The sequence below is a fragment of the Lemur catta genome, chromosome X (assembly GCF_020740605.2).
Source record: "Lemur catta isolate mLemCat1 chromosome X, mLemCat1.pri, whole genome shotgun sequence".
In the NCBI taxonomy this organism is placed as follows: Eukaryota; Metazoa; Chordata; class Mammalia; order Primates; family Lemuridae; genus Lemur; species Lemur catta.
In genome coordinates this window covers 34,497,964-34,512,108 of record NC_059155.1, presented here as the reverse complement: position 1 = coordinate 34,512,108, position 14,145 = coordinate 34,497,964, and the positions used below count along the sequence as shown (strand labels likewise).

The following is a 14,145-nucleotide window of genomic DNA, read 5'->3' as shown; positions in this document are numbered from 1 at the left end:
CAGCCTTACCTTAAGTCCTGCCCTTGTGCAAATTCTTGCCTTCCCCTGAGGGCTCAACTTCAATTGCCCTACATATTCCTTCCCTTTGGTATATAAGCCCTGGGTATGGGGGGTGGATAACAATGCCAGGATCCACCACCATCTTATCTCATGGCCACCAGAGACATGGCTTCTGTTTGTAAATCTCTATTAAATGTTTCTTTTTGAAAAATTGGACTCACCAGCCTCTTTCTTTGGCCTCTTATCTCCCTCGGCCTTTGGGAGTAGGTTTAAACAGACCTATTCACCATAGAACATCAAGACTTGGAAAATGCAAATGTTATTCCTACCACATGCAGATTAGTGTGGATCCACAGCTAAAACAAGGCTCTCCAGCTGGTGTAGGCTACATGCTAGTAGGTCTGACCCTTGACCCTTATCATCTAGCAGATCCAGTGGTGCCCAAAATGTTTGGGGTAAATCAGGGCTCTATATGGAGCCTGTGGCAAGCCCTGATAGGAGAGTCACAGTGGAGGTTGCTAGGATGTACATACCATAAAACAGCAACCAATATATATAGCTGTTTCTCCCACTGCCAGGATTTGCAAGTCTGGGAACATAGGAGTGGAAATAAAGGTGGTGTCTCTCATAATTACACCTGGCCCATTGCGACAGGTTTACTCCCCATATCTGCAACTCTGATCTCTGATAGATTAGAGGTTTTAGCTTCCTAGGAAGAAACCCTTCCAGTATGGGATGAAACAATGGTTCCATTAAATTTGAAGCCACTCTTAGCTCCTGGAGCCACTCAAAAAAGATGATTATATTGTTCATGCTACAGAGTGAGGACAGAGAGGAATATGGATGATACTCAGGGGATCCCCTAAGGTACCTTCTTATACTACAATCCTTAGGGGGTACATGACAGAACATTGCAATCTTATAAAGGACTACCAAGGGCTCAGACTCCTCAGGAATGGAGGACTGAGCCTCCCCAGTGGGTAAAGAAGAGGGAAGGTGGAATTGATACAGAAGTCATAAATCATAGGACCACCTCATGGCCATGTGCAGAAATGAGAACTGTATATCTTCTTCTGTTATTTCCCTGCTTATTATCTTTCTTTTTAAAATTTTTCTCTCACCTCTTCTCCCTTTAGTATTATAAATAGGATAGAGTAGTGGTGGCAAAGTCACCATTTAGATCATGGAATTGTACAATATCAAGTTGGGATAATGGAAGAACTAGAGAAAGAAGAGATATCACTAGGAGAAATTGAACTATAAACAGAGGCCCCATGACCTCACCTCTGACTATGGTAGCTGGAAGCATTTATATGCGTTGCCTCTCTCTGGGTAGTTTCTGGTTGTATGTGGAGCAATTAAATTATATCACAAGGGAGCATTCCTAGAATCATATGAATGAGAGAAGTGTGTTTATACATGCTGGGAATACATGGAGTATAAGGCAATTATTGTCTATATTACTTTTCCAATACCTAACATTCCCTCTTTGGGGGAACTGCTGAAAATCACAGGGATTCACTTTTCCAGACTGCAAGAGTACCTGGAGGAGAAATACAGGTGACGGACAGACATTAGTACCCAGTAGAGACCCAAATATTAGATATCCTTACTAGTCCTGGAGACTTCACCTTTTAAGACTTTGTTTACCTTGCCCAGAATCATTCAGATTCTTTTATTCAACAAAATTTGGCTTATGAACCTGATCTCTACATTCCCAAGCATTTTTCAGGAAGGGTTTGAAGTGAAGCTGTTGGATTTTCAGTAAAAATACCAAAATTGGGAACTTGTGGCAAGTTGTGCTTTGAAAGACAGTATGTTTACAACTCTCTCACTACTCCCACCCCTATACTGGAAGATGAGCATTCTAGAGACATTCTCTGAGTTACTGAAGAAAGAGGTCAATGCCAGTAGTCATTCAGGTGACCGGAACCTGAGTCTGAAGGCAGTCACAAAACTGTGCCCAAGGAAGAGGTCAAGGGTGACAACAGAAAGCTCAGGCTGTAGACTGGTCTGAGGGAAGTTCAGGGCTTGGAACCTGGATCTCTGCCTGTAAAGTCAAAAGTCTGGTCATATCAGGAGGGACCTGGAGGAAAGGAAAGAGGAAATGATAAAGAATCAAGGTAGAACAAGAATTCTTCTTTAATCTGGCAAGTAAGAGAGGAGCTCCTCCCATTTGGTGCTTTCAGAGAATTGTACCTTTAGGAAAGTCTGAGTTAAAAGACATTTTCTGTTGCTCTAAGGTGTGTTAGCAGTGCTCAAGAGAATTGCACTTAATTCTACAATTAAGCCCATGCCAACAGTTGCCAGAGATATTCAGCTCATGAAGGCATGACAAGGTTGATAAATCTGAGGACCCTGTAGTGTCACTGGCTGTCTTGCCTTTTTTTTTGGTGGGGTCGGGGGCTGGTGCTGTAGGATGAGAGAAATTACACCTAAAGTGAATTGGAGGAAATGATTTGAAAAGTGAAACATAAAACCAAAAGCCTGTGCTGTTTGCAAGTTAAAACTGTAACTGTTTGGAATTGTTTATATTTGAACTTGCTCTGTTAATGGGCAAAAAGCTGTGTTTCTGAGGAGAAAGCGCTATTTAATTATTTACAATTTCCACTTTCAAACCAATTTGCTTTTGAGTACCTGTTATAAAGAATACTTTTGTGTTCTCACTTATATATGAACTAAAAATTTTGATCAGAGTGGAAAGATAAATAACAAAGACCGGGAAGGGCGGTGGGGGAAGGCAGAGGATGAAGAGAAGTGGGTTAAAGGATATAAACATACAGTTAGATGGAAGAGTGAGGCTGCAGGAATGGAGTGCTTAGCCCTGGTTTCCCAAACTTCCAGCATCCATGGCAGCTACTTGGATCATGAATTTTACAAGAAAACTTTAAAGGATGCCTCACAATTTCTTAAATAGTAAAAATATGATTAAAAGGTAATCATACAATGAATGTCTCACATTAGTAGGAAGAATAATATTATTTGCAATATTTTATCACTCTTCCACTACTCTGTCTCCTCTCCTGAAAATTGTGGATAATAATCATTTCTATTTCAGGGTTGTTGGGAGGATTAAATGAAATAATGTATATAAAATGCTTAGAATATTGCATGGCATATTGTAAGTATGCAATGTTTCTAATTATTATTATTTCTTATAACTAAGTTGAGTGTATGAATGTATGTATGCAATATAAATATATGCATCTATTACTCTCTAGCTCAATCACTTGAGTCATTCATTGGCCAGGTGACTTCACATCTATTAAATTCATTCTACATGGGTAAAATATAATTTCTTATCATTTTTAATGGACATGTAGTATTCCATCATATAGATGTACTACTTTTATTTAACCAAGCACCTACTGTTGGACATAGAGTTTATTTCCACTGTTTTGTTATTATGATTAACACCAAAATGTAGGAACCTTGTATAAACACCATAGGGCCCTTGTCCAATTTTTAAGTTTTGAAAATTAATCACATCTTTATTGTTTAATTTTTTATCTTAACTATGACATTCTACAGATTTGATCATGCAAAGTTTCATAGTGTGAGGAAGCTCTGGGTTATTTGAAGACTACTGGTCATTTTTAGTTTTAAAACATTTCCATATGGCCTATGGTCTGCTTGGAAAACAAGGGGTTTAAATAGTCAAAGAAATCATATTTTGTGTGATCATTCAGGAACATTTTAGTATATACATATACTATTGCAGAAAGTTAGGAAGGCATGTGTTTTAACTCAGAATCTACCCGACCTCAAGTGTCACTCCCAACCCTCCCCAAATTTCCTAGATCCAGTAAATTCATTTTAATAAGTTTTAATTTTTAATCAAAGCGATACATGTGTATAGTTTTAAAAAATCAAATAGAACAAAAATGACATATAATGAAAAGCAATAAATCTCTGTCCAGCCTTCTCAACTCTTGGTTCCCCAACCCAGAGGCAAAAACTTTTACACATATCTGTTTAGTGATTATCTCCCTTTTTCTAAATTATATAATTTTATTACTATTTCTTGACTTAATGACATGAGGCATTTTCTACTGACTTCCTGGCTCTCCTCTCCCACCCCTGAATATAGCTTTATTACTATTTCTAACTCTCCTGCTGGCTACCTGGTTCACTGAATAGCAAAGCTGAATGCTGTGATTGGATTTCCTCATCTGTGACTCCAGAGTCTTGATCTTTGTACCAGTGTTCAGATTCCCTTTCTCAGATTGCTGGCAACTGTTCAAAACCATGCCACATCTGAGGTTGCTTCATATTTGAAGCATGAGGGTTTCGTACAGTTTGAAATGTTTGTTTTCCCCGTAGTTTCTGTTTGTCATTATTTCTTCTCTTGGGATGAAGAAATGTGTGTCTTCCAGATCATGTTATTAATTTCCTCCAGCTTCTTATCCAATCCGTCTATTGCTTTGAATTCATTCCATTCGGTTGGAAGTCTATTCCCTTCTATTCACACTGAGAAGATCTGTGTGCTATCTGGACCATTCTTGTAGTTTCTTTCCTTAAGTTTTTAGTTATCTTTACTTTTTTTTTCTTAATGCATCCTGCACCCGTTGCCATTTCCCAAAGTTTGTGCTGTTTTTTGTTTTATGGAGGCAAGAACTTTTCTGAGGATTTTCAAATTTTTAAGTTCTTTTCTGTTCCTTGAATTATTTATTTCCTTGGGAGTCAACTTTTCGTTTTATCTTAGGCTTTTTCAGTTATGTTGCAGGCTTTCTGCAAATGCTGATTTTTTTTTTTTTGGCCGCCCATTTATAATAAAAGATAAGGCGATGGAAAGACTGGCAAATCTGCAAGTGCCGTCAGAAGTGGTCGCTTTGCTCTACGGTGGGTGCGCTGCTAGGTAGAAGTCAGCCATCCTTCCAGAGGGATCCCCAGATGCCACAAAGTGAGTGGCTCTAAATATGTACCTGCAGGCGGACGTTGAGCATCACCGAGGCCACGATGTAGAAGTAGGGGAAGTTCATGCGCAGCCGCCAGGCCAGGTCGAAGAAGGTGAGCAGCGTGCGCGTGAGCCCCTTGCAGAAGGCGCGGTATGAGTCGCGGGTCGCGGTTGAGCGCGACAGCCGCACCGCCAGACTGGACAGGGCCACTGCCGCCATGGGCCTGATGTTGCCTCCCATACAGTGCCCAGAGCCCAAAGCCTCCAGAAGGCTCCGTGAACCCGCTGACCGTGGGACAGAGGGACGGACCCGGGGGAATACGGGCGGGAAGCCGTCTGGGGGCCGCAGATCCGAGCTGGGCTGCAAAGCGGACGGCCTCCTTCCTAGGAAAGGCTCTGGCCCCGGCGGTCGCTGGCACTCTGCCCAGCCCCGCCACGCTCCCCACCACCCCCGCCCCACAAGGTCCGCGCTTCCCAGAGGCAGCTTAGGGCCCAGTGGTCTGACCCCAGGGGGGAGAGAGAGAGTGAGCAAGCGAGCCCTGGACAGTGGGCGGGGCACATGCTGACGTGAGAGACCCAGCTTCCTGACCAGGGCCATCCTTTTTTCTTTTTTTTAATTTTTAACTTTTTAAAAATTTTTAAGTTTTTAAATTTTAACAGAAGAAAAACAAAACTTTCTCAAAACGATAGAAAATGGCCTTCATAAGCATGATCTTGAGCAACTCAGAGGCATGAACACATTTCCTCTTGCCCCAAATCCCTTTAGTAACGTTTTCAATCTTCCCTTTGAGCTAGTACAAATATACAAAACCCACAGCTGTTCTGGACTTTGAAATGTGTGCATTCTGTCGCAATAATTCAAGTGACACTTTTGTTTGTGTTTTAGATCTTTAGTATTCTTCTACTTGGAAAATTTATTCAAACAAGTTTTTAGAAATTTTCAAAGCAGAAACATGTAAAACAATGGAAAGCAAATTCCCTATATAGCTTCTCATTCTGCATCCCACCCCCGCCATGAACTACTATTATATTTATTGTATATACTTCCAGATATTATGTGTTGGTATATTGCTCTTACCATATTAATAATATACACCTACCTCACTCTCTTTGATGACTGAATGTTATAAAATATATATGCTGACTAATAATATTCAATAATTTATTTACCCAGACCTTTATTGATGGACATTCTGAATGTTTCCAGTTTAACCCATGGCAAAAATTGTTGCAATGAACACCATTGTACAAATGAATTTACAAGGGGCAGAAGAGAATGGATAATATGGCCCCATCTTTATTTATAAAAATAATTACATATACATAGACATAGACATTTAGTGTTCAAAATCAAAAGGTTTTACTAATACCTGTTGTCAATCAAAAAATTTTAGAGACCAAGGTCCATACAACATCAAGTGTTAACGATCCTAAATTATTTTTTGCCAATATGATGGCAATCATTACATTTCATTATTTTTCTAGTTTGCATTCATTTAATTTTCAGTGCAGTTGAGTAGCTTTTCTAAATTTCTTAATTTTCCAATATTGTTTTTCTGATTGCTTGGAAAATATTGAAACGTTATACATTATGAAAAAAATAAAATCTGGGCTCATAGCCCCCAGAAAAACTATTAACAGATTGGTATATGTTTTTATCAATTATTTGCATATATTAAAAAGCACAGACATATATACATACATACAAATCATAAAACAAAATGGAATCATACAAACATATGCCTCAACCAATGCTTTTAAACATAATGATATATCTTGCATATCTTTCCGTATTGATACCTTATTGGCTGTGCATTATTCCTTATGGATGGCCAAAAATTAACTGATCTGCTGATGGATATTTGGATGGTTTCAAATTTTTCACAGTCATAGATAATGCTGAGATTAATATCCTTGCATGTACATCTTTGTACACTTTTCTGATATTTCCCAAAGTTACATTCCTAGAGGTGAAATTCTTGGGTCAAATAATTTTCATCTAAGGATTTTCATTTATGTTGTCAAACTGCCTTCCACAAAACTTGTACTAATATATTCAAGAACACACCCTCCACAGTTCCTAACAATGAGCATTGGCATTGTTTTAAATCTTTGACATTTTGATAGGTGAAAAAGATATCTCACTGTTATTTTAATTTGCATGTTTTGATTATTAGCAAGGTTAAACATCACTTCTAGTGTACATGTCTTTGTACATTTGCATGAAAGGAACTTCTCTGTCAAAAGTTTTGCAACCTTAAAATTAAAAGCTATTTCCGGTTCCTGTGTAAATAGGTTCCACTCCCTCAGGCAATGTATAAGGCTGTCCATTTCTCCACACCCTCAACCATATTATTATGTATTATTTTATTACCACTAATCTAAAAGAAAATCATCATTCTAATTATTTTAATTTACTTATATTTGATTACTATTGTGGCTAAATATTATGTTTTTTTGGTCACTTAATGTAGTGGCATCAAAAGGAAGGAGGGCCAGACTACCAGGCAGAGGGCTTACAAATAACTTGCACTATAAAGGATCCTGGAGACCTCAGGGGTGGCGGCTGCAACAGCGAGGAAGAGAAGGGTTAGGCAGCCTTCCTCTTTCCTCTCTCCATATGTTCCTGCCCCTCAGGCTATCCAGGCTGTGGCCCTTTTGCACTTTTCTATATTAAAATGTTTGCGTAAGGCAGACAGAACAGCATAAGCAGCCTAAAATTGATAAAATCCCAACCATAGCCCTGGGAGAAACATAGAGTGGTCAAAATGGCCTAATGTAATGCATTAAGCAAAGGAAATGCATCCTTCTCCCTCACACTACACACCAAATATGAAATAGTAGTAATAGGCCAAAGCTATTGTCTTTGAGAAATTATGCAAATCTTTTTCTGGCTCTTCTTTCCCACAGTAGAGTGCATATACCTTCATTCTTCTGTCTGAACCACTCACTCTTAATATATATGGGAAGAATATAGTACATATATATATATATATATATTATATATAAGTTTTTACACTGTTACATTTGTCTAGAGATAGGAGATTAAAATGTAATTTGAGGCTATTGTGATACAAGACAGTAAATTGAATATAAGCATTAACCTCCCCCAAACAAATAGAAACAATTATACAGAAATATAAAGTAAATTCATTCATAAAAGTAGTATATGGGGTGAGAATAGTGGACCAAAGAGTTTGTTAAATTCCTGGAAAGAATGCTGATGGGATCAAACTGAAGGATAAACAGAGTAAGGGCACCATAGCCCAACAAATCTCAGGAAATGGCTGCAGCAGAAGTGGAAGCCATTTTCGTGGAAGAAGCACCACCACTCTCCAGCTGTAGAGAGTGCAAGTGGGAAGATGACATAAAATGAGATGACCGTTTGAAGAATTGTTTGCAAAAGGGCTGAATAACTTGGGTTCCACTTCCACCACCTTCCCCTGCCTCAGTAGAGGAGTGTGTCTGTCTCCTGGATGAAAACGGACAGTATTTCTCTAAGGAAATTAAGTGATGTGTCTGAAAAGGACTTGGGACTCCAGAATGGGGGAAGCAGTCTTCGTGCCTGTGGCGGAGTAGAAAACTTATCGCAAAAGTTTCCCCTCCCTGAATCTATAGCTTTGCATTGACATCACAGATCCTCACAGCAAGAGGTGGTCTATTTCTTTTTTCTTGGATCTGCTGTGTGGCTTGCTTTGGTCAACAGGACATTGGCAAAAAATGGTGCAAGCAAAAGCTGGAAAGGTACTTATGTATTGGGGCTTGCTAGTCTCAGAAACCTGCTGCAACCATGTGAACAAACAGGATGATGAGAGATACATGCTGCAGTTATCCCTTTTGTCCGAACTCATGGCCAAACAACCCCTAGAAGTAGACTAACAGTAGCAGCTGACCACAGACATATGAGTGAGTTCAGCTGACACAAGCAGAAGACTAATCCGGCTGAGCCCAGCTCAAATTGCCAATTCCCAACAATCATTCACTAAATACATGGTTGTTGTTTTAAGCCTCTAAACTTTTAATTATTTTATAGCAAAAACTAACTAATAACCATACCCCAGAATAGAGCTACAGAGTAGAGTGGCAATCAAAATGATTTTACTCACAATGATCTCTGGTGGTGATGAACTGATAATCGGAACCCTAGGACTGAAACAGAAATTGGATCCACTTAACCAAAAGAATTTTGTCAAACAGAAAGTTGGGTTGCTGTGATAGAGCCTCTCAGTTCATATACCCGGAGTACCTTGAGGAAGGATGCTATGGTAACATTATAATTATGTACTTTAAATCTTCCTAGCTATTCCCAAAGGATCTGTAGCCATTTACCAAGGTAGCTCTTCAGAGGGGAAATAAAAATCCATGTACTCTTCAGGGATTATTGGACAATGGCTCTGAGCTGACACTAATCCTGGGAACTCTGAGCAGTACTATTGCCCAAAGTCAGAGTGAGGCCTTATGAAGGTCAAATGATAAATGGAGTTTTGGCCCAATGGGCCCAGTGGGTCTATAAATTAACTCTGGTAATTTTCCCAGTTGCTGGATTTACAGTTGTAATAGATATAACCAGAAAAACACCCCAACTGGCTCCCTGACCTGCAGAGTGAGAATTTTTATGATAGGAAGGTCCAGGTGGAAGCCTGGAACGTACTCTACCTTCTAATTATAGCAGTAATAGCAAACAAATACCTAGCACTTATTATGTACCAGACACTCTTCTAAGCACTTTAGATATATTAACACATTATTCCTCAAAACAGCACTACAAGGTAGGTACTATAATTGTACACATTTTACAGAAAAGGAAATTAAGGCATTGAAAGCTTAAGTAACTTGCCCATGGTCACCCATTAGTAATTGGTAAAACTGCAATTTAAACTAGAAACTGGCTCCAGAGACCATGCTCATAACCAGTATGCTGTACTGTCAAGACAGTAAACCAAAGTCAATATTACATTGCACAGAGGGCTCACAGAAATTAGGGCCACCATCAAGACTTTAAAAATTAAGTGGTAGTGATCCCTATCACATCCTTTCTTTTTTTAGAGATGAGATCTCACTTTTTTGCCCAGGCTAGAGTGCAGTGGCAAGACGATCATAGCTCACTACTACAGCCTTGAACTCCTGGGCTCAAGTGATCCCCCTGCCCCAGCCTCCCAAATAGCTGGGACTACAGATGTAGGCCACCACACCCAGGTAATTTTTGTATTTTTGGTAGAGATGGGGTCTCGTTATGTTGCCCAGGCTAGTTTCAAACTCCTGGCCTCAAGCGATCCTCCCACCTCAGCCTCCCAAGTCGCTGGGATTACAGGCATGAGCCACTGTGCCTGGTTCTCACATCTCTTTTTGATTGACCTGTTTGACTAGTGAAAAATACAATGGGATCTTGAATTAAAATCGGTATGTATGGATTGGCCTTGAGCAGGTTCTGAAGGTACAGCAAAGGTATGTGAGCAATGGCTCATACTCCCAGTGTGTCTGTACCTACCATGCTGTCTTCCCTTTTTCACCTCACACTTATAGTTTCATGGGGACTGCCATGGCTGAATTGTGTCCTTGATAAATTCATATGTTGAAGTCCTAACCCCTAGTATCTCAGAATTTGACTGTATTCGGAGATAGGATTTTTAAAGATGTAATTAAAGTTAAATGAGGTCATTGTGGTGGTCCCTAATCCAACATGACTGGTGTTCTTACAAGAAGAGGAAATTAAGACACAGATAGGCACAAAGGGAAGATCATGCAGACACATGGAGAAGATGGCCATCAATAAGCTGAGGAGAGAGGCTTTAAGACATGTTTCAGTCCATTCTTGCCACTATAACAAAATATTTCTTACAGTTCTGGAGTCTGGAAAATCCAAGATCAAGGTGCTGGCAGGTTTGGTGTCTGGTCTCTGCCTCTAAGATGGTACCTTGAACACTGCATCCTCACATGACAGAAGGGACAGACGGGCAAAAGGGCCCAGTTAGCTCCTTCAGCCCTTTCATGAGGGACTAATCCACTCCATGAGGGCCGAGCCCTCATGGCCTAATCACCAACTAAAGGCCCCACCTCTTAATACTGTTGCATTGCAGATTAAGTTTCAACATGAATTTTGGAGGGGACACAAACACTCAAATCATAACAAGAAGAAACCAACCCAGCTAACACCTTGATCTTGAACTTCTAGCTTCCAGAACTGTGAGGAAATAAATTTCCATTGTTTAAGCCACCCATTCTGTGGTACTTTGGTATGGCAGCCCTGGCAAACTAATACAGGGACCTCTCTATAACCAGCTATTTGAAGAGTAGAAAATTCAAACCTGCTTTAGCACATTTCTGCATGACATAGGGCACCAGCCAGTGCATTGCTGTATATCATAGCACCACACAGGGGTAGCCCAGAAGGACAGTAAAGAAGAAAAGTCTTTCCTGAGAACATAATTTGAAGTGATATATGTGGTTGTTCACTTTGCTTGGAAGGAGAAATGGTCTAAGGTATGGCTCTACACTGGTGTTCAGGGACTTGGAAAGAACAAAATTTGCAATATTGGCGGCAAGGAGGTTGGGAGAAGTGGTATGTGGTTGGACCTCTAAGAATGGTGAATACATTTGTGTTCCATATAAATGCCCAACAGAGGGCATCAGCTGTGATAGAGGCTCTCAATAATCATGTGAACAACATGATTTGCATTAGAATGTCAGTCAGCCTCTTTTCCCAACTATCCTAAGGTTTGCTTGGGGGCCCATGTACAAAATATCCATGGTTGCAGATCTGAAGGCTCTGCGAGGGCTCACCAAGGCTGATCTAGCTACCATAGCAGCACACATGGACTTCCCTCACTAAGGCTGATCTAGCTGCCATAACAGTTGAGTGTCCAATCCCAACCTGCCAATAGCAGAGGCCAATGCCAAATCCCCAATATGTATCATCTCCTTGTGGGGGAGGGCTGGGGTATTACAACTAGCCATCTGGTGGCAGGTTGATCAAGTTGGTTCCCTTCCATTGTGCTGCAATATGATTTGCCTTCCCTTCCTGCAGCAATTCAAGAAGCACCACTTTTGTAGCATTTTCACAATTATGATTTCTCACACAATACTGCTTCTGACTAAAGATCTCATTTTATAGCAATAGAAGGCAAGAAAGGGCTAAAGAGAAGTCACACTAGTCATACCTTATTCATCATTTAGAATGGTAGATTGCCATTTTAAATATTTTAAATTTAATATTTAAATATTATTAAATATTATTAAATATTGCCAATTTAAATATTTTAAATATTTAAATGTTTGTAAATATTTTCTTCCTGTCCCCTTGCTTTTGTCCTCTGCTGATTTAGAGGTCTGATTAGGTAAAGGAGGATCACGTCTACCAGTAGAAACAGCAATCATTCTATTGAATTGGATGTTGAGACTGCAACCTAGCTATTTGGAGCTACTCATGGCACTGGACCAACAGGCAAAATATATGTTTGGTTGGTGTGATTGATCCTGGTCATCAAGGGAATAACTGGTTGCTCTTACACAATCAGGCAGGCAGAACTAAGTATAAGATTCTGGAGCTCCTCCTAATACTGTCATGTTTAGTAGTAAAAGTTAATAGAAGATTACTACAACATCATATAGGCAGGACCACCAAGGGCTCAAACCTCTCAGTAATGAAGCTTGACCACAGCCCACCAGGCAAAGAGAATTTGATATCTAAGAAACTGAGTGAGGGCAAGGGTAAATGGAATGGGTAGTGGAAGAAAGAAGTTACATAACTACAAACTATGGTTTTGTGACTAGTTTCAGACACAAGGTGGGAGTAGCTGTTCATAATTTCAGTTTTGCTTATTGTGTTGTGTGCGTGTGTATATATATTAGTATATATATACATACAGGATATTTTCTTCATCCTGCCCTCTTATATGGATTGATGGTGGCTGAACTTCATAATTTAGGCCATAAATTAAAGAATATCAATACAAAATTACGATGACTTAAAAAGGAATGAACATTGTTCAACTTAAGAGACTTTGAGCATCCCCTTTGGGGGAGAAGTTGAATGTGATTTGTTTTGTACAAGGCATAGTTCTACTAAGGTGGGAGCATGTTATTGTGTCTGTTGTTGTTATTTAGAATTTTAAGTGTGGAAAAAAAGTATATAGGCACCCATCATTATTTGAATCTAATCTCTTGCTGAAAATGTATTGGACACCAGATTGTCTGGATAGCAATATCCTATATTTCATTAATTTAAATGGGAAAAATAATAATGTATTCACAGCCCATTCAAACCAATTTTCCCAAATGTCATTAAAACACTCTTTAAAATGTATACATAATTCGCCAAAGGTTTCTGCATAATGTTCAACATTTATAGCCCAACTATTTATTATTATTTATTTATATTATATATTTAAGGTATACATTATTTTAATGATATTTTTATATAAATAGTGAAATGAATACTGTAGTCAAGAAAATTAACATATCCATCATCTCACATGGTTATCCTGATTTTTTCATGATAAGAGCTGCTAAAATCTACTCTCTTACCAAATTTCCAGTATGCAATATTGTTAGCTATAGTCCTTATACTGTACATTAGATCTCTAGACTTCCTCATCCTATGTAATTTTAACTTTGTATCCTTTGACCTACATCTCCCCATCACCTTGTCTCCTCACCCCTAGTCACCACCATTCTATTCTCTGTTTCTATGTATTTGACTTTTTTTTTTTAGATTCCACATATAAGTGAGATTATGCAGTACAGTGTCTGGCTTATTTTGCTTAAAATGTCTGCCAGATTCATCCATACTGTTGCAAATGACAGGACCTCATTCTTTTTTAAGGATAAATAATATTTCACTTATATACATACACTACAATTTCTTTATCCATTCATCCAGCAGTGGACACTTAGGTTGTTTCCATATCTTAGCTATTGTGAATAGTGCTGCAATGACCGTGGGAGTGAAGATATCTCTACAAGGTGCTAATTTCATTTCCTTTGGGTATATACAGAATAGGGGTTGCTAGATCATATGGTAGTCCAATTTTAATATTTTGAGGAACCTCCATACTTTTTCCATAATGCCTGTAACAATTCACAGTCTCGCCAACAGTGTACAAGGGTTCCCTTTTCTCTACATCCTTGCCAGCACTTATTTCTTGTCTCTTTGATACTAGCCATCCTACAAGTGTAAGGTGATTATCTCATTGTGGTTTTGATTTGCATTTTCCTGATGATTAGTGATGCTGAGCACCTTTACAAATACC

General features: G+C 39.2%; 1 protein-coding gene across 1 annotated transcript; it reads right to left on the bottom strand.

The window, feature by feature from the left end:
- Positions 1-3,507: 3,507 nt before the first annotated feature.
- Positions 3,508-5,381, bottom strand: SMIM10 (small integral membrane protein 10). Its single transcript, XM_045538359.1, has one exon. The coding sequence runs from the start codon at positions 5,136-5,138 to the stop codon at positions 4,914-4,916; it is 225 nt and encodes a 74-aa protein (XP_045394315.1). The 5' UTR covers positions 5,139-5,381; the 3' UTR covers positions 3,508-4,913.
- Positions 5,382-14,145: the final 8,764 nt, after the last annotated feature.